Source organism: Salvia miltiorrhiza, chromosome 1 (assembly GCF_028751815.1).
Source record: "Salvia miltiorrhiza cultivar Shanhuang (shh) chromosome 1, IMPLAD_Smil_shh, whole genome shotgun sequence".
Lineage (NCBI taxonomy): Eukaryota > Viridiplantae > Streptophyta > Magnoliopsida > Lamiales > Lamiaceae > Salvia > Salvia miltiorrhiza.
In genome coordinates this window covers 1,617,732-1,642,352 of record NC_080387.1, presented here as the reverse complement: position 1 = coordinate 1,642,352, position 24,621 = coordinate 1,617,732, and the positions used below count along the sequence as shown (strand labels likewise).

At 39.1% G+C, this 24,621-nt stretch overlaps 2 protein-coding genes across 10 annotated transcripts; both read left to right on the top strand.

The window, feature by feature from the left end:
* Positions 1–2,069: 2,069 nt before the first annotated feature.
* LOC131007227 (pentatricopeptide repeat-containing protein At2g22410, mitochondrial-like) lies at positions 2,070–4,200 on the top strand. The gene has a single exon (XM_057934382.1). It carries the CDS (start codon positions 2,155–2,157, stop codon positions 4,021–4,023), a length of 1,869 nt encoding a protein of 622 aa, XP_057790365.1. The 5' UTR covers positions 2,070–2,154; the 3' UTR covers positions 4,024–4,200.
* Positions 4,201–12,370: 8,170 nt separating this feature from the next.
* On the top strand, positions 12,371–22,713 carry LOC131007226 (uncharacterized). Of its 9 annotated transcripts, XR_009095983.1 has the most exons (6): positions 12,408–13,125; positions 15,409–15,471; positions 16,168–19,158; positions 19,237–19,293; positions 21,577–21,639; positions 22,336–22,709. XR_009095983.1 is itself a non-coding variant. In XM_057934379.1 (4 exons), the coding sequence occupies exon 4, from the start codon at positions 17,260–17,262 to the stop codon at positions 18,322–18,324; it is 1,065 nt and encodes a 354-aa protein (XP_057790362.1). In that variant the 5' UTR covers positions 12,378–12,990; positions 13,069–13,125; positions 15,409–15,471; positions 16,168–17,259; the 3' UTR covers positions 18,325–19,489. The 9 variants fall into 9 exon arrangements, 4 of the variants coding, with proteins under 4 accessions (XP_057790364.1, XP_057790362.1, XP_057790361.1 ...); XR_009095984.1 differs by lacking the exon at positions 21,577–21,639 and having other exon boundaries at positions 22,336–22,713; XR_009095980.1 differs by having other exon boundaries at positions 16,168–19,293; positions 22,336–22,696.
* The last annotated feature ends 1,908 nt before the right edge of the window (positions 22,714–24,621 follow it).

Genomic DNA, 24,621 nt, shown 5'->3' with positions numbered 1-24,621 from the left:
TTATATAGTATATTCTATCTATAAAATAAGAAATAAATATATTACGCACCAAAGTAATATGGCGGTTAATTTGTTTTCCTTAGTTTGTCGGCAGTTTTTTATTTCTTAAGTGGAGTGACTATTGAATTTCATTTTTATTTTTTAACTACTCATTTTTTTTTCAATTCCAAAATTACCCTTCAAATTAAATTTATTGACATTTACTTTGCTTTTTATATATATAAAGATAAAGATAAAGACTAGTGTACCTCCCGCGCGATGCGCGGTGATTTGATTTTAGACTCGCGTGAATTATGCATATGCTTTACAATTATTAATTTAAATTAATAAAAATAAAATTTGATATCAAATTTATTATTTGCAAAATGATCTAATTTTTTAATATAGCTAATGTAATTTATACAATAATATAAAATAAATTGACTAAGAATTCATATGTAACATTTACATTTATTGTGAAAGATGATGAATTACAAAAAAGTAATAGTAAATTTTTGCACCCTATGACATTTGAATCCTCGACCAATAATTAATTCAGCAAAGCCATGAATTTACCCGGTTGATCCCAAACCATAGCTCAACACATATTTTGAAATTTTAATAAACACATAATAATATTTGAACTTACTTTAATACTTTAATACCTATCAAAGATAATTGTATGGATAAAAAACACATTAATAGAAAATAATTTTGAACAAATTCAATTATGCATTATTTTCTTTATCTCTTCTAACTTTTTATTCAATAAAAATGGATTATTTAATATCGAATTGATTTTTCATTCATTTAATGATGAAACAAATATTTAAAATTAAAATTAATGAAATAATAATATCTAATAACATATTTTTAATTATTTTTTATGTAATTAATTTACACAACCTTCTTTATTTTACTTCAAATTTAACCGATTTTCAACTTACTTTGAAAAATTAAATTCTAAATAATTAATCACTACTCTTTATTTTTAAAAATTAAATGCCCGTAATTAATTTTTGTTGACTTATTAACTTAAACTAATTATTTTAATTATTTATTGAGTTAATGAAATGATTCTTCAATTCAACATAAATAGATCCACATTATTATCATAAAAACATTTGCAAACATTTTTTTGCAAACAAATTAATGATTTGAGAAAGATTTATAAAAATCAATTAATTTAATAAGAGTTTACGAAAGTACGCATGCATGAATTGTAATTCATAATTTTTAAATTGATTTAATATTAAATTAATTGGATGAGGTTATTGAGTTATTATTTTTTTAATGTAAATTGTAATATATAAGAATTGCATAGTGTAATATTAATAAATTATTTGAAATTATGGAATATTAAATTAGCTTATTTTGTTTAGAGAAGCTAACTGGCGGCGGTTTTCAAGATAATCAACTAATAGGTGGTTTAGTGGTGGTTATGATTTTTTCCACAAATTCCAATTATATCCTTGCAATTGAATTAAATTACATTTACTTTGCTTTTTATATATATAAAGATAAAGATGTGTGAAATTGAATGAAATTGCCTGGATGTTTAATTTCAATGAAATCGCTTAAAAAACAAATTTTTATTTTTTTTATTTTTTTAATACATTTTATAGATTATAATAATACTAATACTTATTGTAATATCTCCTTGAATAAACAATTCGAAAAGTAAAAGAGTAGAGAAGATGCAGAGAAAAGAGAAGAAGAGAAAACAGACAGAAAACGAGATTCTGTATTATGTTAACCGTATCCATCCGTTCCATCATATATATATATATATATATGAATAAGTAATGTACAATAAATAATAAATAATATTATTTACAATACTCCCCCTTGGACATTACTTGATTATGTTCATGTCTCTCTTGCTGAAAAAACCCTGTGGGAAAAAACAGTCAAAGAAAAGAGTACATGTAATATGTATAACTTTGTGTTGCTTTTATTGCCTCATTAAAAACCTTAACTAAGAAAACCCAATGGGAAAAAACTTAGTAAGGGAAAAAGAGTACAACAAAAATACACCTTCAAGGCATAATGAATTCGCTCCCCCCCCCTTGATAGTGTCGAATGTAGCACAGAGAGTTTCCGCCGCTGTTCTGCTTCAAAACTAATTGAGCTCCTTTCTTTATAGGATTGCTTCTTCATCACCCATGAAAATCGATGGAGAATTATCTGGGCATTATCTTGCAGAAATGCAAAACTGTAAATCAATTGAAACAGACCCATCTTCAAGTACTCATCAATGGCTTAAAACATAGCAATTTTCTAGCTGTCAAGCTCATTTCACTTTCCTCAGACTTCATCTCTCTCGATCACGCAGTCAAACTGTTCGGCGATTTGCCGAGCCCAAATCTCATATCCCACAACATTCTGATGAAATGCTCGATTGGGAAGTCTCACAAAACCGCCGCCGCCGCTTACAACCGATTGCGAGAGTTGGGCATATCGCCAAACAGCTTCACCTTCACATTTCTGCTCAGCTGTTTCGCGTCGTTTGGTAAGCTTCGATGCAGCGAGATCGTGCACGGTAATGTTTTAAAGATTGGGTTCGCGCCGTCGAGCGTGTTTGTGATGAACAATCTCTTGGATTTCTACGGTAAATGCGCGGCGGATTTGGGGGTAGTCGCGAAGGTGTTCGATGAAATGCCTGAGAGGGATGTTGTCTCGTGGAACACGATGATTAGGTCTTACATGAGCTATGGCGACGTGGCTCGCGCGATGAGGTTGTTCGAGGCGATGCCGGGGAAGAATTTGGTGTCATGGAACACCGTCGTGTCGGGGCTCGTGAAGGCGGGCAAGATGGAGGCGGCGGATGAAGTTTTCCGACGGACGCACGAGAGGAATAGCGTCTCGTGGAACGTGATGATCTCGGGCTACGTCAAGCTGGGCGAGGTGGGGAGCGCGAGGGAGGTGTTCGATCAAATGCCCGAGAGAAGCGTGGCTTCGTGGACCGCGATGGTGTCGGGTTACGCGGCGAGTGGCGACATCGGCAATGCGAGAAAGATGTTCGATGAAATGCCGTCGAAAAATGTGATCTCGTGGAACGCTATGATCGCCGGCTGCGTCAGCAACAACCGTTTCGACGAAGCTTTAGCGGTTTTTCAAGAGATGCTAGTCGATGGCGGATGCAGGCCGGATCAGACGACACTGATCAGCGTCCTCTCGGCCTGCACGCGATTGAACTCGCTCGAGTACGGGAGGTGGATCGAGTCGTACACGAGGAGGAACAAATTCGAGCTCTCGCTGCCCCTAGGCAACGCTTTGATAGACATGTTCGCGAAGTGTGGGGATCTAGAGAGCGCGTTGATCATCTTCGACAAGATGCCTCAGAGATGCATCATCACCTGGACCTCAATGATCTCGGGGCTGGCCGTCAACGGCCGCTGCAGGGAAGCCCTAACCCTCTTCGACACCATGTGTGTGGAAGGCCAGAAGCCCGATGATGTCATCTTCATCGCGGTCCTCTCAGCCTGCGCCCACGGAGGGCTGGTCGAAGAGGGGAAGGCGTTGTTCAATCAAATGGTGCACGATTTTGGTATTGAGGCGCGGATTGAGCACTACGGGTGCATGGTCGACGTTCTTGCCCGAGCCGGGCGGATAGAGGAAGCGATCAGGTTTACGGAGAGTATGCATTTGGAGGCTAATTCTGTGATTTGGGCAACTTTGTTGTCTGCTTGTAAACTCCATGGGAATAGGGATTTGATGGAGTTCTTGAACAAAAAGATTTTGGAACAAGAGCCTTATGATCCCAACTATTTGAAGCTCATCACAGACTTGAGCTCCTCTGCTGGCTGGTGGCAGGAGGCCTCGATTTTTCGGGTGGCTGCTCGAGAGCAGGGGAGGGAGAGAGTCACCGGTTGCAGCTCGATTCACGTCGGAGAAAGTGTTCATGAATTTGTGGCTAAAGATACCAGCCATCCACAGAGAATGGAGGTTTATGGAGCTTTGAGGAGTTTGAATAGGCAAATGAAGCCTCTATTTGGTGTCAATATGGAACTCCTTGATTCACTTGTGGTCATGGGGTGTTAAGTTAATAGGATCGGAGTCGAGCTGAGCTGAATACTGGCAGCTTGTTTGATTATCAACAAAGTCGGAGCTTGAACGAGCTTTTATCGAATCGAATGATTGCGAGCATTTGATGTATTGGATATGCTCGGTAGAACATTGAACTAGAGGATATATTTATGGAACTAATATTTGGCCATAACCACATAAATGATGAGAAACCATTATAGTGAAATTAAAAAAAAAAAAAAAGTATCATTGAAATGCTCTCTCTCTCTCGAGAGCGCAGGCCCTAAAAGGGAACAGCCCTCGCCTCCAACCGCGCCATCACTCGGGCCTCTGCCTCAGCCGCCGTCAACGGCCGCCTAACATTCACTGCGTCAGCCTCCACCGATCGCCCTGCAGCGCGCCTCCTTCAGTCGCCACCAACGCCTCCGCATCAGCTGACAGTCCCTGCTTCAAGCCGCAGCAGAGTCGCTCCCAGCAGATCAGAAATCGGCGCCAATCTTTGAAGAAAGTCGCCGGCGATCTCCGCCGCGCATAGCCCCTGCCTGCCCCGCCCACAGCGCCGAGTCCCAGCCAGATCCGCGCCCTTCCGGCCTTCACCTCCGGTCTGTTGCAGGCACAGCAGCGCGCCGCCGCACAGCAGCGTGAGTTGCAGCAGCGTGCACCGCCGACCACGCCCAGTTCCCAGCCAGATCCGCGCCCCTACGGCCTTCCCCACCTCCGATCTGTTGCAGAGCACAGCAGCGCGCCGCCCACAGCGCGACGCTCTCGCCCCAGACGTGCTCTCACGATGGGTCTCCGTTCGCCGGTCGGAATTCATGACAAGGGGGCTCTCAACCTCCCTCCTATCTCCACAAACTTCGATCCTGCACGAACCCACCCTCTTGACGCCTCTAAGAGGCACTCTCTTCAGCCGCTACACCTAGCCGCTGCTGCAAATACCAGCATCGCCACTTCTGCTGTTACTAGCGCCGCCGACGCTGGTTTGCTGTTTCAACTCGATGCTACTAAGATGCACTCTCTGCAGTCGACGCCTCATGCGGATACAGAAAAGCATTCTGGAGGATTAAACGACTCAGAACAGGTTATCCCGTCGTCTAGCGAACCTATCTCTTATGCCGCGAAAGTTCGGCCTACCATGATCAAGAAGCCGGATTTTCCTGCTTATGGCCTTCGTACCCTTCATTGGAAACGTGAGGGGGAGGTCGTTACTTTATCGATCCCGAAATCAGAGTATCAACAGCGTCTTAATGAATTCCAGTTTGCTTTGATTGGGAGGATGATCCTTCGCAAAGGCGACAAGCCGCGTACGTTCGCGGATATTACGCTAGAGTTGCAACGTATCTGGCAGTGCTCGGATTGCCAATTCATTCCTATGGCTAAGGGTTTCTTTACTATCAAATTCAAGACGCTGGAAGCAAAAAAAAAGGCAAAAGGAAATGCGGTCCTCCAGCTTTCAACGGGTCACATACGTCTTCGAGAATGGTGCCGATACTTTGATCCTTATAAAGAAACCTCATCTCTTGCGCAAGTGTGGGTAAGGGTGTATTATCTCCCGGTGGAATTATAGACTCCAGTTATCATTGCTAATATTGGTCGAGCCATAGGACATCCGTTGCGTATTGACAACGTTTCTGCTAATGGCCAAGTGGGGCACTTCGCCAGGGTCCTTGTGGAAATCAATATGGCGCTGCCCCTTCTCAATTCAATGTACATCGATGATGGTAATAATTCTTTCTACATTGAATTTGGTTTCGAATCTTTGCCGTTGTTCTGTTCTCGTTGTAAAATCACTGGCCATTCCACGGACAAATGCCGGAGAGCTGCGAAAGAAAAAGGCAATCAGAAGAATGAGGAAGCGGCTGATCAAATTGAGGAGATTCATAAAGGAGCTGCTAAGGTGGATCCCAAGCCTGCTTGGCAGCCTAAGGAACAGGTTAATGAAGCTTTAGAGTCGAGTGTTTTGGAGCAAGTTGTGACGTCCCAGGAGGATGTGAATGAAAGGGATGACCGTATTTTGTCAGGGCCTGATTCGTTGGAAGTTGTGCTAGTCGCTTCCCAATTGGTGCTCGAGAAACCGTCTGGGGATATGTCTCCCACACATGTTGTGCCTAATTCTAGTAGTGGAATACCCACAGCCACTATTACGACTTCAGCATCTCAGGATAAGCCTGGCATCGTTCGCACCCCTGAGTCTGGTGCTTCAATCGTCCCTCTGCATACTGACTCGACTCATGCAACTGGCGGACAGCAACCTCCTACACCTGTGGGCTCGGGGAGGAGTGATATGCCTCTTGATCAGGTTCGCCCAGCCTCAGACACAGTCGAGCTCACTGAAGCTCCTACGGCGAGGCGAGGCCGAGGGCGTCCTAAGGGCGGTACCAAGCAAGTCGGGAAAGGGGGGGTTTCTGATACCTCTATAAAACACAGGTTACGACATCCTGCTATTCCTCAACGTTGGGGGGACATCATGGATTCTGATTTTCATACGGTCTCTTCTCAACGTTGGGGGGACATCATGGATTCTGTAACTCATACGGAGGATGTTTCTCAACGTTGGGGGGACATCATGGATTCTGTAACTCATACGGAGGATGCTTCTCAACGTTGGGGGGCAATCATGGATTCTGTAACTCATACGGAGGATGATGCTCTTGACTTTTGATGGTCATGGGGTTCCTGCACATTTCTTCACTCTTTTTTCCTCTCACGGTGTTTTTCCCTCTGGGTCCTCCCCGTTATAGTTTCGTAGCCCGTTAGTTTGCATCTGTTGTGCCTTCAACGGGTTGTCTTTGTTACTTTCGTTTTTCCTTTTCTCAATAAAATTTCAATTCAGCAGAATTCGCTCCCCCTCAAACTAATAATCTACTAAGCCTACGCATTCCAATATTATAAACATGTTTTTCAAAAGTTGACGTAGGAAGGGATTTTGTGAATAAATCTGCCAGATTATCACAAGAGCGAATTTTATTTATTTTAATTTCGCCGCTCTTCTGGAGCTCATGCGGGTAAAAGAATTTAGGTAATATATGTTTTGTTAAATTTCCTTTAATGTACCCGCTATCCATTTGTGCAACACAAGCAGCATTGTCCTCATATAGGACAGTGGGAGATTTATCATCCGCAATACCACAAGATCCGCGAATATGTTGTATCAATGATCTTAACCATGCACATTCTTTAGCGGTCTCATGTAAAGCGATAATCTCTGAGTGGTTTGAGGATGTAGTAACTAGAGTCTGCTTAACAGATCTCCAAGATATAGCTGTACCACCACAGAGGAAAACATAACCAGTCTGAGATTTAGCATTATGGGGATCAGATAAATAACCAACATCCGCATAGCCTACCAATGTCATGTCTTGGTTTCTTGGATAGAACAAACCAAGATCTTTTGTACCTTGAAGATAACGAAGAATGTGTTTAACACCATTCCAATGTCTTCGTGTAGGAGAAGCATTGAATCTTGCTAGCAAGTTAACCGCAAATGCTATGTCAGGCCTTGTGCAGTTTGCGAGATAAAGTAGTGCTCCAATTGCACTCAAATAAGGAACTTCTGGTCCTAAAATATCCTCATCATCTTCTTTAGGTCTAAATGGGTCCTTATCTATTTCTAGTGATCGGACAACCATAGGTGTACTAAGTGGATGTGATTTATCCATATAGAATTTCTCTAAAATCTTACTCACATAAGTTGACTGGTGTACAAGAATTCCTTCAGGGAGATGCTCGATCTGCAGGCCGAGACAAAACTTGGTTTTACCCAAGTCTTTCATTTCAAACTCCATCTTTAAGCATGAACGAGCTTCTTCAACCTCTTTGCGTGTTCCAATTATATTTATATCATCAACATAAACAGAAATGATACAAAAACTATTTTGTGATCTTTTAATGAACACACAAGGGCATATATCATTATTCACATATTCCTTCTTCAAGAGGAATTCACTAAGTCGGTTATACCACATCTTTCCCGACTGTTTTAAACCGTACAACGATTTTTATAATTTTACACAATACATGTCACGAGTTTCATTTTCCTTCATATGAGGAATTTTGAATCCTTCAGGGATTTTCATATAGATATCAGCGTCTAGTGACCCATATAAATATGTCGTCACGACGTCCATTAACTGCATTTCTAAATTCATTGATGATGCCAGAGATATCAAATAGCGGAATGTTATGCCATCTAAAACAGGAGAATATGTTTGATCAAAATCAATTCCAGGTCTCTGCGAAAACCCTTGAGCGACTAATCTCGCTTTATATCTTGCCACCTCATTGTTCTAATCTCTCTTTCGTACAAATACCCATCTATATCTCAATGGTTCAACATTGTCGGGTATAAGTATTATAGTACCAAGAACTTTTCTTTTCTTTAGCGAGTTATACTCTGCCTCAATTGCTTCCTTCCATTTCAACCAATCAGAGCGCTTCCGGCACTGTGCTACTGTTTTTGGTTCTGGATCCAGATTATCATTTGAAATAGTACATGCAATTGTAGAGACAAATACATCGTCTATTATAATAACATTTCTGTTATAAGTTTCTCCCGTATTTATAAAGTTCATAGCAACTTCAATGTTGACATCAACCAGATTTTTGTCAATTCCCATTATATTATGATCTGGTTGTTCCGCAATCCTAGTATTAGTTAGTGAACTTTTAGAAGTACTGGGATTATCATCTACAGGATGATCCTCTTCAAGAGGTTGTTGGAGTGATATCATATTCTTATTTGATTTTGCTTTGCGGGGATTTTTATCTTTAGCACCAATAGGTCTCCCACGCTTCTGGCATTCGGGATTATCAGCTGATTTATTTTGTCCATATGGAACTTCAATCCTTTGTGGTGCATTCATAGCAGGAATATGAGATTTTGTCACTCCTTTATGATCAGTAAATGCATCTGGCAAATTACTTGCTAAATATTGCAAGTTAATTATCATTTGAACTTCCAGTTCAGATTCATTAGTACGTGGATCTAAATAGTGAAGATTCTTTTCATTCCATGAAATTTCTCGACATTGTGTTGAAGTTGGGCTTTTGTCTCCCCCTAATGTCGGGAAATGATCTTCATCAAAAATACAGTCAGCGTACCGGCGTAAATTGATCCCCAGTCATGGGTTCAAGAAATTTAATTATAGATGGAGATTCATAACCCACGTATATACCTAGCTTACGCTGAGGGCCCATTGTGGTACGTTTTGGTGGCGCTATTGGAGTATAAACTCCACAACCAAATATTCGCAGATGAGAAATGTTTGGTTCTTTACCACGTACTAATTGTATTGGGGAATATTCATGATATGCAGTTGGTCGGATTTGGAGCAAATTTGCAGCATGCAAAATCGCATGACCCCAACAAGTAATAGGTAAGTTTGATTTTTGTAGCAATGGTCTAGCTACTAGTTTTAAACGTTTGATTAAGGATTCAGCTAGACCATTTTGTGTGTGGACATATGGAACAGGATGCTCCACTTTAATACCCAATGACATACAATATTCATCAAAAGATTTTGATGTGAATTCACCGGCGTTGTCCATTCGAATGGACTTTATTGGGTAATCAGGAAATTGAGCTCTTAATTCGATTATTTTGGCAATAAGCTTTGCAAATGCTTTATTGCGAGTAGATAATAAGCATACATAAGTCCATCGAGTAGAAGCATCAATCAGGACCATAAAATATTGGAATGGTCCAGACGTTGGGTGAATTGGTCCACATATATCTCCTTGAATTCGTTCAAAAAAAGAAGGGGATTCTAATTTAACTTTGGTACGAGAAGGTCGTACTATAAGCTTACCTTTTGCACATGCTTCACAAACAAATTCATTTGAAGGTGATAGATCTTTTGTTTGTATATTGTGCCCAATAGCATTATTAATAATCCGACGTATCATATTTTGCCCAGGATGACCCAATCGTTCATGCCATAATATAAAAGATTTTGGGTCTTTAAATTTTATGCTTAACGCAACATGATTGTTAGATTTAATATGAGTATAATACAACCCAGAGGAGAAAGAATGGAACTTCTCAAGAATTTGTTTCCTACATCCAACATTTTGAGTGATGAGAAGAAATTCACTATTGTTATCGGTTTCAGTTTCAATGTGAAAACCGTTTAGTCGGATGTCTTTAAAACTAAGAAGGGTACGTTTTGATTGTGGATACAAAAGTGCATCATTGATAATTAATTTTGTACCCATAGGGAGTATTAGAGAAGCTCTTCCAGAGCCGACAATAAGGATATTGTCATTTGCAATTGTAGTAACGCTCCCCCTTTTTTCAGTAAGAGTTTGGAAATATTTTCTATCAGTAAGTATAGTATGTGTTGTGGCACACTATCCACTAGACACAATGTACTTTCATTCTCCATGAGTTGCAAGTTTGTGTTTGACATTCTTGTAAGAAAAACACGATTTTTTCTTATGGTCTATCTCCGTGTTCACTCAATTGGCTAGAGACTCGTGCTGATAACGTATTGTAATATCTCCTTGAATAAACAATTCCAAAAGTAAAAGAGTAGAGAAGATGGAGAGAAAAGAGAAGAAGAGAAAACAGACAGAAAACGAGATTCTGTATTATGTTAACCGTATCCATCCGTTCCATCATATATATATATATATATATATATATATATATATATATATGAATAAGTAATGTACAATAAATAATAAATAATATTATTTACAATATTAATTTTTTTAAGGATAATAATAACAATAATATATTAATATCACACATTTTATAAATTATCACAATAATAATACTATCACTTTTCAATTCCAGCAAAATATGGATGCACTTCAAAATGTAGCAACGAAAAAGAAACTGAAAACAAAATGGATTTCGAAAATTTCAAAAAACAACTAATAGGTGGTTTAGTGGTGGTTATAATTTTTTTCCACAAATTCCAATTATATCCTTGCAATTGAATTAAATTACATTTATTTTGCATTTTATATATATAAAGATAAAGATTTTGTACTAATATATATCTATTCAATTTTATTTGACGGTCAGATGAATCGGATCCAACCTGACCCGTATCAAACATTTATATTATTGATTTTGGTAAAAAATTCAAAAGTGTAGTGTGGTGCAATATTATGACAACCTTGTTTGCTTTATCCCAAAGGGAAAGGGTTTCAAAATTCATTGTATGCTTACGTTTTTTTTAATATATATATATATATATATATATATATATATATATATATATGGTTGGGTTCCGGTGGATCCCTATGCTTATAATAGATCCGTAGATCCAAATCTAGACCACACATTTATGACATGTGGCGCATCAAGATGGTGACACGTGGCAAGGCATTTCAAGGCAAAATCTGGAGAGGGGTAAAATTGGAATGTAATTTTTGAAATTAAAAAAAAAAAAAATAGATTTTCTCAAAATAGGTATATTTTAGATGCATAAAGTTTCATACGAGAATGCATGAACTTTCATATAAAAATGCATAAAGTTTCATATAAAAATGCATAAGATTTCACCCCACCCCAACCCCACCCCCCACACCCCTGAACCCCACCCCACCCCAGAACCCCACCCCACCCACCCCCTACCCCCCACCCACCCCTCCCCCCAAAAAAAAAATTTTTTTTTTAAAATTTTTTTAAAAACTGATTTTCTGACCACTGACCCACCCCTACCCCCCACCCACCCACCCACCCCCCCACAATTTTTTTTTTATTTTCTCAAAAACTGATTTTCTGACCACTGACCCCCCACCCCCCAATTTTTTTTTTTTGAAAATCAGTTTTGAAAAAAATAAAAAAATAAAAAAAAATTTGGGGGGGGTGGGTGGGTGGGTGGGGGGGGGGGTGAGCCAGCAATCAGAAAATCAGTTTTTGAAAAAAAAAAAAAATTGGGGGGGTGGGGGGGGGGGGGGGGGGCGCAGGGGCAGGGGTGGGGTGGCGAAACTACCAGATTTATTAAAATGAAATGCATTTTTTGTATAATTTAATGCATTTTTATGTGAAAACTTTATGCATTTTTGTTTGATTTTAAATGCATGTGAAACATGCCTATTTTTGGGGGGTGGTAATGGGGAGGGTTGGGGAGTGGTGTGGGCTGGATTGGGGGGTGGTATGGGGTGGGGTGGTGAAAATACCAAAATTGGAAAAATTAAATGCATTTTTCTGTTCAAAGTTATGCATTTCATGTGAAAACTTTATGCATCTTTGTGTGAAACTATATGCATCTAAAATATATCTATTTTGAGAAAATCTAAAAAAAATATATATTTTTTTTTAATTATTTGTAATGACCCGCATTTTTATTTTTATTTAATATGGTATCGCGATAGTTAATATCGCATCTTTCAGTAAATGAAACCCAGCTGCCAGTTATATATATGAATCCAGTTTATGGTCCTGATTTTTTTTATCAGAAACGAAGTTATTATTTTAGCCTTATACTTTTATAACGTATGAGAAAAACGCGATGAGGATTATTGAGCAATCAATAATTATTATTTCAGATTATAACTGACTTAGCAAAGTCATGTTATTTATTAAGTGCAATAGAAATATTATTTCTATTATTTACTTGAAGTCGTGATTAATTTTCGACTTATAAAACGAGTTATATAATATGTAATTCGTAGAGAGTTATAACGAAGCTTCGTTATATGGGAACCCGAAATTAGTATTACAAATACAGAATGAGGATTTTATAATAATTACATCACAACTTTACAACTTATTATTCCCTACATCCCTATTTCATACCTACTTCATCAAGAAGGCAAACCAAACGTGTACTAGGTGTGTGCAGAATAGCTTTACAGCAATTTTACCACCTAGAGAGTTTTTTTTAAGCCACCCTACGACAGCACCATCCACTCCACCAAACTTCCCACCACTCTTTGCTCCCCACCATCTTCAATTCTTTAAGACTACTAGTTCCTTCAACCACCAAAGGGAGGAGAATTCAATTACTGCTGCCAAACTTCGAACAGGTAAGGTTTGGTTTAAGTTTTTCCACCAGTCCATTCTTGATTCCTCTGCATATGTCAATAAGCATCTGAAAATTTCAGCTATCTCCTCATTAAATTCAATAGCAACAAACAGCCACCAACAACAAGCAATTACAGGTATATACTAAGCTCCCTTCATTCGAATTCCATTTGCAATTCATCCACCAAGCATGATTAAGTAGAAATATTGAATGTATAAATGAGTATAGGTTATGGACTTAGCAAAGTCACAAGCACAGAAATCAGTTCATATGTAATTACATTTCTTCACATGAGTCAGACGATGAGAATTCTTATAAGATTAGCAAACCACAGTTCCTAGTTAATCTCTAACTTTATCAAAATAGGAACACAGAACAGACCCCTTTAACTTCAAAGCCACACGCCATTAATCCCTTGCATAATCGACAATATAGAAACTAAGAGAGTTGAGTTATGTACTGCCAGACTAGAATTTCCTATTCACAGTAGAGTATTACTAACTTAGCAATTAAGAAGAAGAGGAAGATAGAACAAAGACTTAGCTTATGGAAGAAAAGAGAGGCCGACTTCCTTGTTCAGTCCAGCTGCAACGACGGAGATAACGGCGACAAGCTCCTGCTACCTTGTCGTAAAACGGGAACAACAGCAACGGCGTGGCTCGAACTCGACAACTGCAACGGAGTATAAACGGCAACACTGACTCGCGGACTCGCCGGCCTCCACTGGTGGTGACGACGGGGCCTCTGTTGACGTCGCGGCGAGAAGGGAAGGCTGACTGCCTTGACCGGTACCGAGCCGAGCAGCGGCTGCTCTGCAGCGGCGACTCGCCAGAAATTCAGGGCGTTGGAGCTGGAGAATCACTGAGGCCGACTGGAACCATGAAGGAGAGGAGGCCGACGGGCTCCAGGCCGGAGCAACGCCGCTCCCAGACGGCGACCGGTTGCCCAATTTCGAAAGGGTAGCAGCAGCGATAATTTCTTGAGAATCAGGGCTCGATGTTGGGGAATCGATGAATTGAGATGACAGGATGAGAGAGCGCCAGCTGAATCGCCGGATTTCGGGCGAAGGAGTAGCAGCGACAGCGGCGAGGACTTCTTGAGTTAGGGCTCGACTGGTTTGAGGAGAAGGGGACGAGCGGCTCTTCCAGAGAGAGAAAGGCGAGATTGGATTTTGAGGAAGAAAGAAGACGACGCCGGTCGGAGCAGGCGGTGGCCGAACGGAATCTCGGTGAGAGGAGAAGAGGCCGATCGGCCGGCCTTGAGGAAGAGAGGGAGCGTCGGTTCTTGAGAGAGAGAAAAGAGAGAGAAAAACGTTTGAGAGTTGAGAGAGAAAGAGAGCCGAGAGCTTGAGAAGAGAGAGGGATTGGGCTATGTTGGGCTTACCCCTATTTTAATTAATTGGGCTAAATTGTGAGCTTGTTTATTTTAAATAAATTGGGCCAACTGATTTTTGGGCTTTATTATTTATTTAAATTGGGCCATCTGATTTTTGGGCTTTATTATTTATTTGAATTGGGCCAACTGATTTTTTTGGCTTTATTATTTATTGTAATTGTGCCTAATTTAATTAATTCATTGGGCTTTGTTATTTTATTCCGATTGGACCTCCTAGTTATTTTCTTTGGGCCTTTGTTATATTATTTTTATTGGGCTCGATTTAATTAAGGAGTTGGGCTGATGCATATTTTATGATGGGCTATTATTCTAGTCTTATTTATATTTCGTTGGGCCAGTTTAATTCATCATTTGGGCCGATTAAATTGCCTTTTTGGGCTAAGATTAATTCTTTTCAGTCCACATTAATTATTATTTGGACCCCTATTTTAATTGTTTTGGGTCGAAGACTTTTTAAGTTGGGCTTTAATTCTTTTAAAGCTTGAGCTGAAGTTACTCCTTTGAGCTAAGCCTAGCAGTATCAATTTTTGATGGAGCCCAATTATTTATCAGTAATGAGCCGCCCAGTTTATTAATTAATGTTTTTGGACTTCCGACTTTAAAGCAAGCCATTATTGTTTATTTCATTTAAGCCACTGGTTTATTTAATTAATTGGCTACTCTCTTTTGAGCCTATTAATTATTTGAGGTTACGCTAGTAATGATGTTTCTATCGAAAAGCCCGATAATTTCTACAAGGTCACACCTCGTTTAAAGCCGAGTTAGTCCTTTTTCAATCAAGTACAAATGCGAGGTTTATTTCACGACTAGAATATTCCGATGAGGAAGGAAGAATCACAGTTTTATTCGACCGCGCTAGACGAGAATTAGCTAAATCTATTAACAAGGATTAATAGTAGAATTCCCGATTATCGCTCAGAAGATTAGTTCATGCATACCAGATTCATGCATAGTTAATTACGATTTCTCATTAATTAAGAATTTTCCTCGAGGTAATGTCTTATTTTATATTCTCGTGATTAAGGTCAAGCGCGAGAGTAAGAACTACACAAGGAGTTAGAGTACCTTAGCAAAACTTTGCTATCAGGTGGGCAATTTCTTACGCGTAAATAAAATGCTATGCATGTGTTATGCTTTAAAATGCAAATTGGATCTTCAAGTATGGTATGCTTTATTACGCTTAAATGAGTTAAGCTTTATTATGCTGCACGTTAAATGATTTACGCTATGCTGTTTATACTATTTACGCCCTATGTAATTTACGCTTGATTACACTTATTTACGCTTGAATGCTTTACGCTGATAAGTTTATGCTTATGTTTGATGCTTGCGTCTGTTGGGGGAGGCCTCCCTCAACAGTACGATGCCGTGTCCGTTGAGGAGGGCCTTCCTCACGGCGCGATGCCCGTGTCCGCTGAGAGAGGCCTCTCTCGCGGCGCGATGCCAGTATGCCAGTATGCCAGTGTTACAGCGTCTATTGGGGGAGGCCTCCCTCAATAGTACGATGCCGTGACCGCTGAGGGAGGCTCCCCTTCACGGTGCGATGCCCGTGTTCGTTGGGGAAGGCCTTCTCCACGACACGATGCGTGTTGATGATTGTTAATGATGAAGAATGCGCTTATACTAGTTATGAATTTGGAAATGTTTAATGAGCAAAGGATTTGAAAGAAACTTATGCCTCTTATGCGATGTTGTGTTTTGTTGTTGATGTTATGTTATATGCTTGGCAACTGCCCACTAAGTACTCTTGTACTTAGCCCTACGTATGTTTATGTTTGTGCAGGTTGAGCTGTGATGGGCGATGAAGTGTTGTTGCTGAGTGGAGTTTTTGTCGAACTTAAAGTAGGCTCAGAAAGGATACATGTCTTCATACATGTATCTTAGTTATGCATTCCGCTGTAAACACTGATTATTTCAGTTACACCTTCCGTTGCAAACTCTGATAATGTTTTAGCCAAGCCCCTAAAAATGCCTTTTTTTCCTTTTAAGAAAAATAACGCGTATACAAGTTCTTTGAGTACCCTTTTTATGCGAACTATGCCTTTTTTCCTTTTTAAGGAATATTTCACGCGTATTCAAGCTCTTTGAGTATTCTTTTATACACCCCTTTCTAAACCCGCTTCTTAATTTCCCTTCCCCAGTCATGGTTTTCCCGGATTAATTATCCTTAATTAAGGCCGGTCGTGACAGAGTGGTATCAGAGCAGTTCGTTTGCTCTGAGCCTAAGAGTTTATTTAAGCCAAACTTAGAATGGATCACTAAAGTGTCTAGAGTTCAATCGACAAAGCTCAGCACTTCATCGTATCACACTCAACGAAGCAGAATGGTATGCTCTTCCAAGTTTTGAGTTAATGTTTACAAAAAGTGAAAATTATCGTAATAGCAAAGTGAGTAACTGTTAATAACTATGTTATGTTGTTATTGAATGAAATGATTTACGCAAGCGCGATTAAGTATGCCTATGGAATGAATCCCTATGAACATAGAGCTATTAAGATATGAGATCACACTACGACAGAACATAGAAGCAAACATAGAAAAAAATTAGATTGTATCTTTTGGTGGCTATAGTGAAGGAAGCAAGATAAGTGATACGTATAGAATAATTCTTAAGCTCATGATTTTATAGCCGCTATAAATCTCCATGACTTATGCCTAAGTATCCAATTTAGATGATGAGATATTATATGCTTAAGGATTGTTATGACTCATAGATTTGAGATGCTAAGGACCCTTAAAGCTTACTACATCAATGTTGTCATTGGAGTTATGACTTGTTTACAAGTTAGAATAAGTTAACCTGTACAAGAATTCTTTTGAGGCTTGTATTAGATTATGCTAGAGTGTACTAATTGGCACAAACTTTGCTATCAGAATGCCGCCTAAGAGAGGACGCCCTGCGAGAAACAATAACAATCGCAGAAATCGTAACGCTGTACCCGAAGAACCACAAGATACTCGAGGACATAACCCATCCCCTCCGCCCCCGACTAGGAGAGTCGAAGAACTCTTTTTAAGGCAAAACCCACCTACGTTTGACGGAACGAGTGAACCGGCTGAAGCTGAGATTTGGGTGCGTGCAATGGAACGCATTTTCAACTTTCTACGTTGTACTGATGAGGAGCGCCTATCTTGTGTCTCATTCCAGCTAACAGGATCAGCTGACTTCTGGTGGGAAGCACGTCGAAAAATTCTGACACCTGAACAATGGGCAAGTTATACTTGGGAAGATTTTAAGACAGGATTATATGATAAATATATTCCGAAAAGTTATAGAAAGAAGAAAGAAGCTGAGTTCTACGAGTTGAAGCAAGGAAAGAAATCTGTGGTTGAATACGACAAGGAATTCTGCAACCTGTCAAGGTTTGCTCCACAACAAGTGGACACAGAGGGGAAGATGGCAGAGAAATTTTGTGCCGGACTGCGGTACGAAATTAAGATGGCTCTAGCAAGCCACGGAGGACTCTCATACACGGAGTCTCTGAACAGGGCACTTGACGTTGAAGCTGCAATGCCGTCGGACAAGTCAGCCTCATCATTGATCTCGACGCCAAACGACCCACCAGCAGCCTCACATACGCTCAAAGGGAAACGCAAGTGGGACAACAATGAAGACAATATCAATCAGACTAATAAGACAATGTCGCAAGAAAATAAACGGGCTGAACAGTATGTTCAACAAAGGCACGAGGCACAGACTAATCTCGAGTCAATTGGGGGTAGCCAAAGTCAGAAAGGAATTTCACCTTGCCCAAATTGCGGTAAGATGCATAGGGGTATCTGTCGGGCTGGAACTAAAGATTGTTACAATTGTGGCCAAAAAGGTCACTACTCCACGCAATGCCCCAACAGACAACGAGGTTCAGCAATTGGGAACACCCGCACCCTCTTGCCAGCAATACGTGGACACTTGCGAAATCAGCCTAAATCACATCAGTGAAAATCTTATGGAGACACCGCAAATAAGAGAAGCTACGTGGAAATTTGAAGACAAGATGAAGGAAAAATACCCAGAACTATTTTAGCAGAGATATGCAAATTTCGGGACGAAATTTTTGTTAAGAGGGGTAGTATGTAATGACCCGCATTTTTATTTTTATTTAATATGGTATCGCGATAGTTAATATCGCATCTTTCAGTAAATGAAACCCAGCTGCCAGTTATATATATGAATCCAGTTTATGGTCCTGATTTTTTTTATCAGAAACGAAGTTATTATTTTAGCCTTATACTTTTATAACGTATGAGAAAAACGCGATGAGGATTATTGAGCAATCAATAATTATTATTTCAGATTATAACTGACTTAGCAAAGTCATGTTATTTATTAAGTGCAATAGAAATATTATTTCTATTATTTACTTGAAGTCGTGATTAATTTTCGACTTATAAAACGAGTTATATAATATGTAATTCGTAGAGAGTTATAACGAAGCTTCGTTATATGGGAACCCGAAATTAGTATTACAAATACAGAATGAGGATTTTATAATAATTACATCACAACTTTACAACTTATTATTCCCTACATCCCTATTTCATACCTACTTCATCAAGAAGGCAAACCAAACGTGTACTAGGTGTGTGCAGAATAGCTTTACAGCAATTTTACCACCTAGAGAGTTTTTTTTAAGCCACCCTACGACAGCACCATCCACTCCACCAAACTTCCCACCACTCTTTGCTCCCCACCATCTTCAATTCTTTAAGACTACTAGTTCCTTCAACCACCAAAGGGAGGAGAATTCAATTACTGCTGCCAAACTTCGAACAGGTAAGGTTTGGTTTAAGTTTTTCCACCAGTCCATTCTTGATTCCTCTGCATATGTCAATAAGCATCTGAAAATTTCAGCTATCTCCTCATTAAATTCAATAGCAACAAACAGCCACCAACAACAAGCAATTACAGGTATATACTAAGCTCCCTTCATTCGAATTCCATTTGCAATTCATCCACCAAGCATGATTAAGTAGAAATATTGAATGTATAAATGAGTATAGGTTATGGACTTAGCAAAGTCACAAGCACAGAAATCAGTTCATATGTAATTACATTTCTTCACATGAGTCAGACGATGAGAATTCTTATAAGATTAGCAAACCACAGTTCCTAGTTAATCTCTAACTTTATCAAAATAGGAACACAGAACAGACCCCTTTAACTTCAAAGCCACACGCCATTAATCCCTTGCATAATCGACAATATAGAAACTAAGAGAGTTGAGTTATGTACTGCCAGACTAGAATTTCCTATTCACAGTAGAGTATTACTAACTTAGCAATTAAGAAGAAGAGGAAGATAGAACAAAGACTTAGCTTATGGAAGAAAAGAGAGGCCGACTTCCTTGTTCAGTCCAGCTGCAACGACGGAGATAACGGCGACAAGCTCCTGCTACCTTGTCGTAAAACGGGAACAACAGCAACGGCGTGGCTCGAACTCGACAACTGCAACGGAGTATAAACGGCAACACTGACTCGCGGACTCGCCGGCCTCCACTGGTGGTGACGACGGGGCCTCTGTTGACGTCGCGGCGAGAAGGGAAGGCTGACTGCCTTGACCGGTACCGAGCCGAGCAGCGGCTGCTCTGCAGCGGCGACTCGCCAGAAATTCAGGGCGTTGGAGCTGGAGAATCACTGAGGCCGACTGGAACCATGAAGGAGAGGAGGCCGACGGGCTCCAGGCCGGAGCAACGCCGCTCCCAGACGGCGACCGGTTGCCCAATTTCGAAAGGGTAGCAGCAGCGATAATTTCTTGAGAATCAGGGCTCGATGTTGGGGAATCGATGAATTGAGATGACAGGATGAGAGAGCGCCAGCTGAATCGCCGGATTTCGGGCGAAGGAGTAGCAGCGACAGCGGCGAGGACTTCTTGAGTTAGGGCTCGACTGGTTTGAGGAGAAGGGGACGAGCGGCTCTTCCAGAGAGAGAAAGGCGAGATTGGATTTTGAGGAAGAAAGAAGACGACGCCGGTCGGAGCAGGCGGTGGCCGAACGGAATCTCGGTGAGAGGAGAAGAGGCCGATCGGCCGGCCTTGAGGAAGAGAGGGAGCGTCGGTTCTTGAGAGAGAGAAAAGAGAGAGAAAAACGTTTGAGAGTTGAGAGAGAAAGAGAGCCGAGAGCTTGAGAAGAGAGAGGGATTGGGCTATGTTGGGCTTACCCCTATTTTAATTAATTGGGCTAAATTGTGAGCTTGTTTATTTTAAATAAATTGGGCCAACTGATTTTTGGGCTTTATTATTTATTTAAATTGGGCCATCTGATTTTTGGGCTTTATTATTTATTTGAATTGGGCCAACTGATTTTTTTGGCTTTATTATTTATTGTAATTGTGCCTAATTTAATTAATTCATTGGGCTTTGTTATTTTATTCCGATTGGACCTCCTAGTTATTTTCTTTGGGCCTTTGTTATATTATTTTTATTGGGCTCGATTTAATTAAGGAGTTGGGCTGATGCATATTTTATGATGGGCTATTATTCTAGTCTTATTTATATTTCGTTGGGCCAGTTTAATTCATCATTTGGGCCGATTAAATTGCCTTTTTGGGCTAAGATTAATTCTTTTCAGTCCACATTAATTATTATTTGGACCCCTATTTTAATTGTTTTGGGTCGAAGACTTTTTAAGTTGGGCTTTAATTCTTTTAAAGCTTGAGCTGAAGTTACTCCTTTGAGCTAAGCCTAGCAGTATCAATTTTTGATGGAGCCCAATTATTTATCAGTAATGAGCCGCCCAGTTTATTAATTAATGTTTTTGGACTTCCGACTTTAAAGCAAGCCATTATTGTTTATTTCATTTAAGCCACTGGTTTATTTAATTAATTGGCTACTCTCTTTTGAGCCTATTAATTATTTGAGGTTACGCTAGTAATGATGTTTCTATCGAAAAGCCCGATAATTTCTACAAGGTCACACCTCGTTTAAAGCCGAGTTAGTCCTTTTTCAATCAAGTACAAATGCGAGGTTTATTTCACGACTAGAATATTCCGATGAGGAAGGAAGAATCACAGTTTTATTCGACCGCGCTAGACGAGAATTAGCTAAATCTATTAACAAGGATTAATAGTAGAATTCCCGATTATCGCTCAGAAGATTAGTTCATGCATACCAGATTCATGCATAGTTAATTACGATTTCTCATTAATTAAGAATTTTCCTCGAGGTAATGTCTTATTTTATATTCTCGTGATTAAGGTCAAGCGCGAGAGTAAGAACTACACAAGGAGTTAGAGTACCTTAGCAAAACTTTGCTATCAGGTGGGCAATTTCTTACGCGTAAATAAAATGCTATGCATGTGTTATGCTTTAAAATGCAAATTGGATCTTCAAGTATGGTATGCTTTATTACGCTTAAATGAGTTAAGCTTTATTATGCTGCACGTTAAATGATTTACGCTATGCTGTTTATACTATTTACGCCCTATGTAATTTACGCTTGATTACACTTATTTACGCTTGAATGCTTTACGCTGATAAGTTTATGCTTATGTTTGATGCTTGCGTCTGTTGGGGGAGGCCTCCCTCAACAGTACGATGCCGTGTCCGTTGAGGAGGGCCTTCCTCACGGCGCGATGCCCGTGTCCGCTGAGAGAGGCCTCTCTCGCGGCGCGATGCCAGTATGCCAGTATGCCAGTGTTACAGCGTCTATTGGGGGAGGCCTCCCTCAATAGTACGATGCCGTGACCGCTGAGGGAGGCTCCCCTTCACGGTGCGATGCCCGTGTTCGTTGGGGAAGGCCTTCTCCACGACACGATGCGTGTTGATGATTGTTAATGATGAAGAATGCGCTTATACTAGTTATGAATTTGGAAATGTTTAATGAGCAAAGGATTTGAAAGAAACTTATGCCTCTTATGCGATGTTGTGTTTTGTTGTTGATGTTATGTTATATGCTTGGCAACTGCCCACTAAGTACTCTTGTACTTAGCCCTACGTATGTTTATGTTTGTGCAGGTTGAGCTGTGATGGGCGATGAAGTGTTGTTGCTGAGTGGAGTTTTTGTCGAACTTAAAGTAGGCTCAGAAAGGATACATGTCTTCATACATGTATCTTAGTTATGCATTCCGCTGTAAACACTGATTATTTCAGTTACACCTTCCGTTGCAAACTCTGATAATGTTTTAGCCAAGCCCCTAAAAATGCCTTTTTTTCCTTTTAAGAAAAATAACGCGTATACAAGTTCTTTGAGTACCCTTTTTATGCGAACTATGCCTTTTTTCCTTTTTAAGGAATATTTCACGCGTATTCAAGCTCTTTGAGTATTCTTTTATACACCCCTTTCTAAACCCGCTTCTTAATTTCCCTTCCCCAGTCATGGTTTTCCCGGATTAATTATCCTTAATTAAGGCCGGTCGTGACATTATTAAATCCGAAAATTACATTCCAATTTTACCCCTCCAGATTTTTCCTTGGAATCCTTGCCACGTGTCACCATCTTGATGCGCCACATGTCATAAATGTGTGGTCAAGATTTGGATCTAGGGATCTATTATAAGAATTGGGATCTATATGATCCCATTCCTATATATATATATATACTGCCTTAGTTTATTTTTATTATTTTTTATTTTTTTACAATGTTTTTTTATTTTATTTTGTTTGTATTTTATTTATTTTTACACTATTCCAAAGTAATTATTGACATAAAGAAAAATAATATTTTTGAAGCATTACTTTTCATCATTTCAATAGTTACTTTTTCTTACAACAATGATTACTTGAATAATAACTTGATATTTTTTTTTCTTTATTTTATCTATTTCTACGTTATTCAAAATAATTATTATTATGATGAAAAGTAATTACGACTATAATTACTTGATCAAATAATTAAAATTTCAAGTTTTCGTGAGTAAAAATAACATTTTTTGAGAAAATAATACTAATTTTGAAATATTACATTTATTCATATGTATAATTACTTTTTATTAAGACAATAGTTACTTTTAATAAGTATAAAATATACATTTGTTGGAATTAAGGTGCGACCAATTCATATAAATAATACAAGGGAAAATCCTTATGCATTTTTCATTAGTGTCCACCAGATGTGGATCATACTTTGACAGTTAGTTGAAAACTTTATCATACATACTATTTGCTTCGGTCCTTCGCTCGAGATTCCAACAATCGCTTTGTTTCTACCAATTGAAAGTCAAAAGGTAGCTTGATGCTTAGTGCATCCTTCTGTTTGTGAGGATATCACCTTCTAGTACTTCAAGAACTAACAACAAACTAAGTCATTCTAACCATTATTGTGCTTATCGTGATGAAAAAATATTTATTTGTGAGTCTAAGACACTACCAGAAAACGCGCTTCTAACGACCGAAAATTCGGTCGTTTCGGTTGTTAAACTTTTAACGACCGAATTAACGACCCTTTTTTCGAGTCGTCGTTTTCTTCGTTCCTACGGCAATCAACAACCGAAAATTTTCGGTCGTTAAATTTCAACGACCGTTTTTTAATATTAGCAACCATTTTATTCTGTCGTTGTTTTGGTTGAGGTCCAGCCGGTGGACGACGATTGAGAAAAACCAACGGCCGAAATATTGGTCGTTAACTAACGACCGAATTAAACGGTCGTTAACTTTCCGGCGAGTTTAAGAACCTCCTATGACAGTCAAACCAGGATTGTTTACCACTCAAAGGTAATCGAAAAAAATATGTATGTATATATATATATATATATATATATAGGGTTAGGTTCAATGAAAAAGGCCTAAATGTAAGAAAGAAGAGAGAAGTAATCTCATCCGTTGATCTTATCTAATCTAACGGACATGATTTATTCACGCCATGTTCAACAGATTTTTTCGTTGAACATTCGTGAACATATACAATATTTTTGGGGGTTCTGGGTTTCGACCCCCATATGTTCAACGAAAAAATCCGTTGAACATGGCGTGAATAAATCATGTCCGTTAGATTAGATAAGATCAGCGGATTAGATTACTTCTCTCTTCTTTCTTACATTTAGGCATTCTTCATTGAACTTTAGCCTATATATATATATATATATATATATATATATACTGCTTTAGATTATTTTTATTATTTTTTTACAATGTTTTATTTTATTTTGTTCGTATTTTATTTATTTTTACACTATTCCAAAATAATTAATGACATAATAATATTTTTGAAGCATTATTTTCCATCATTTCAATAGTTACTTTTTCTTACTATAATGATTAATTGAATAATAACTTGGTTATTTTTTCTTTATTTTATCTATTTCT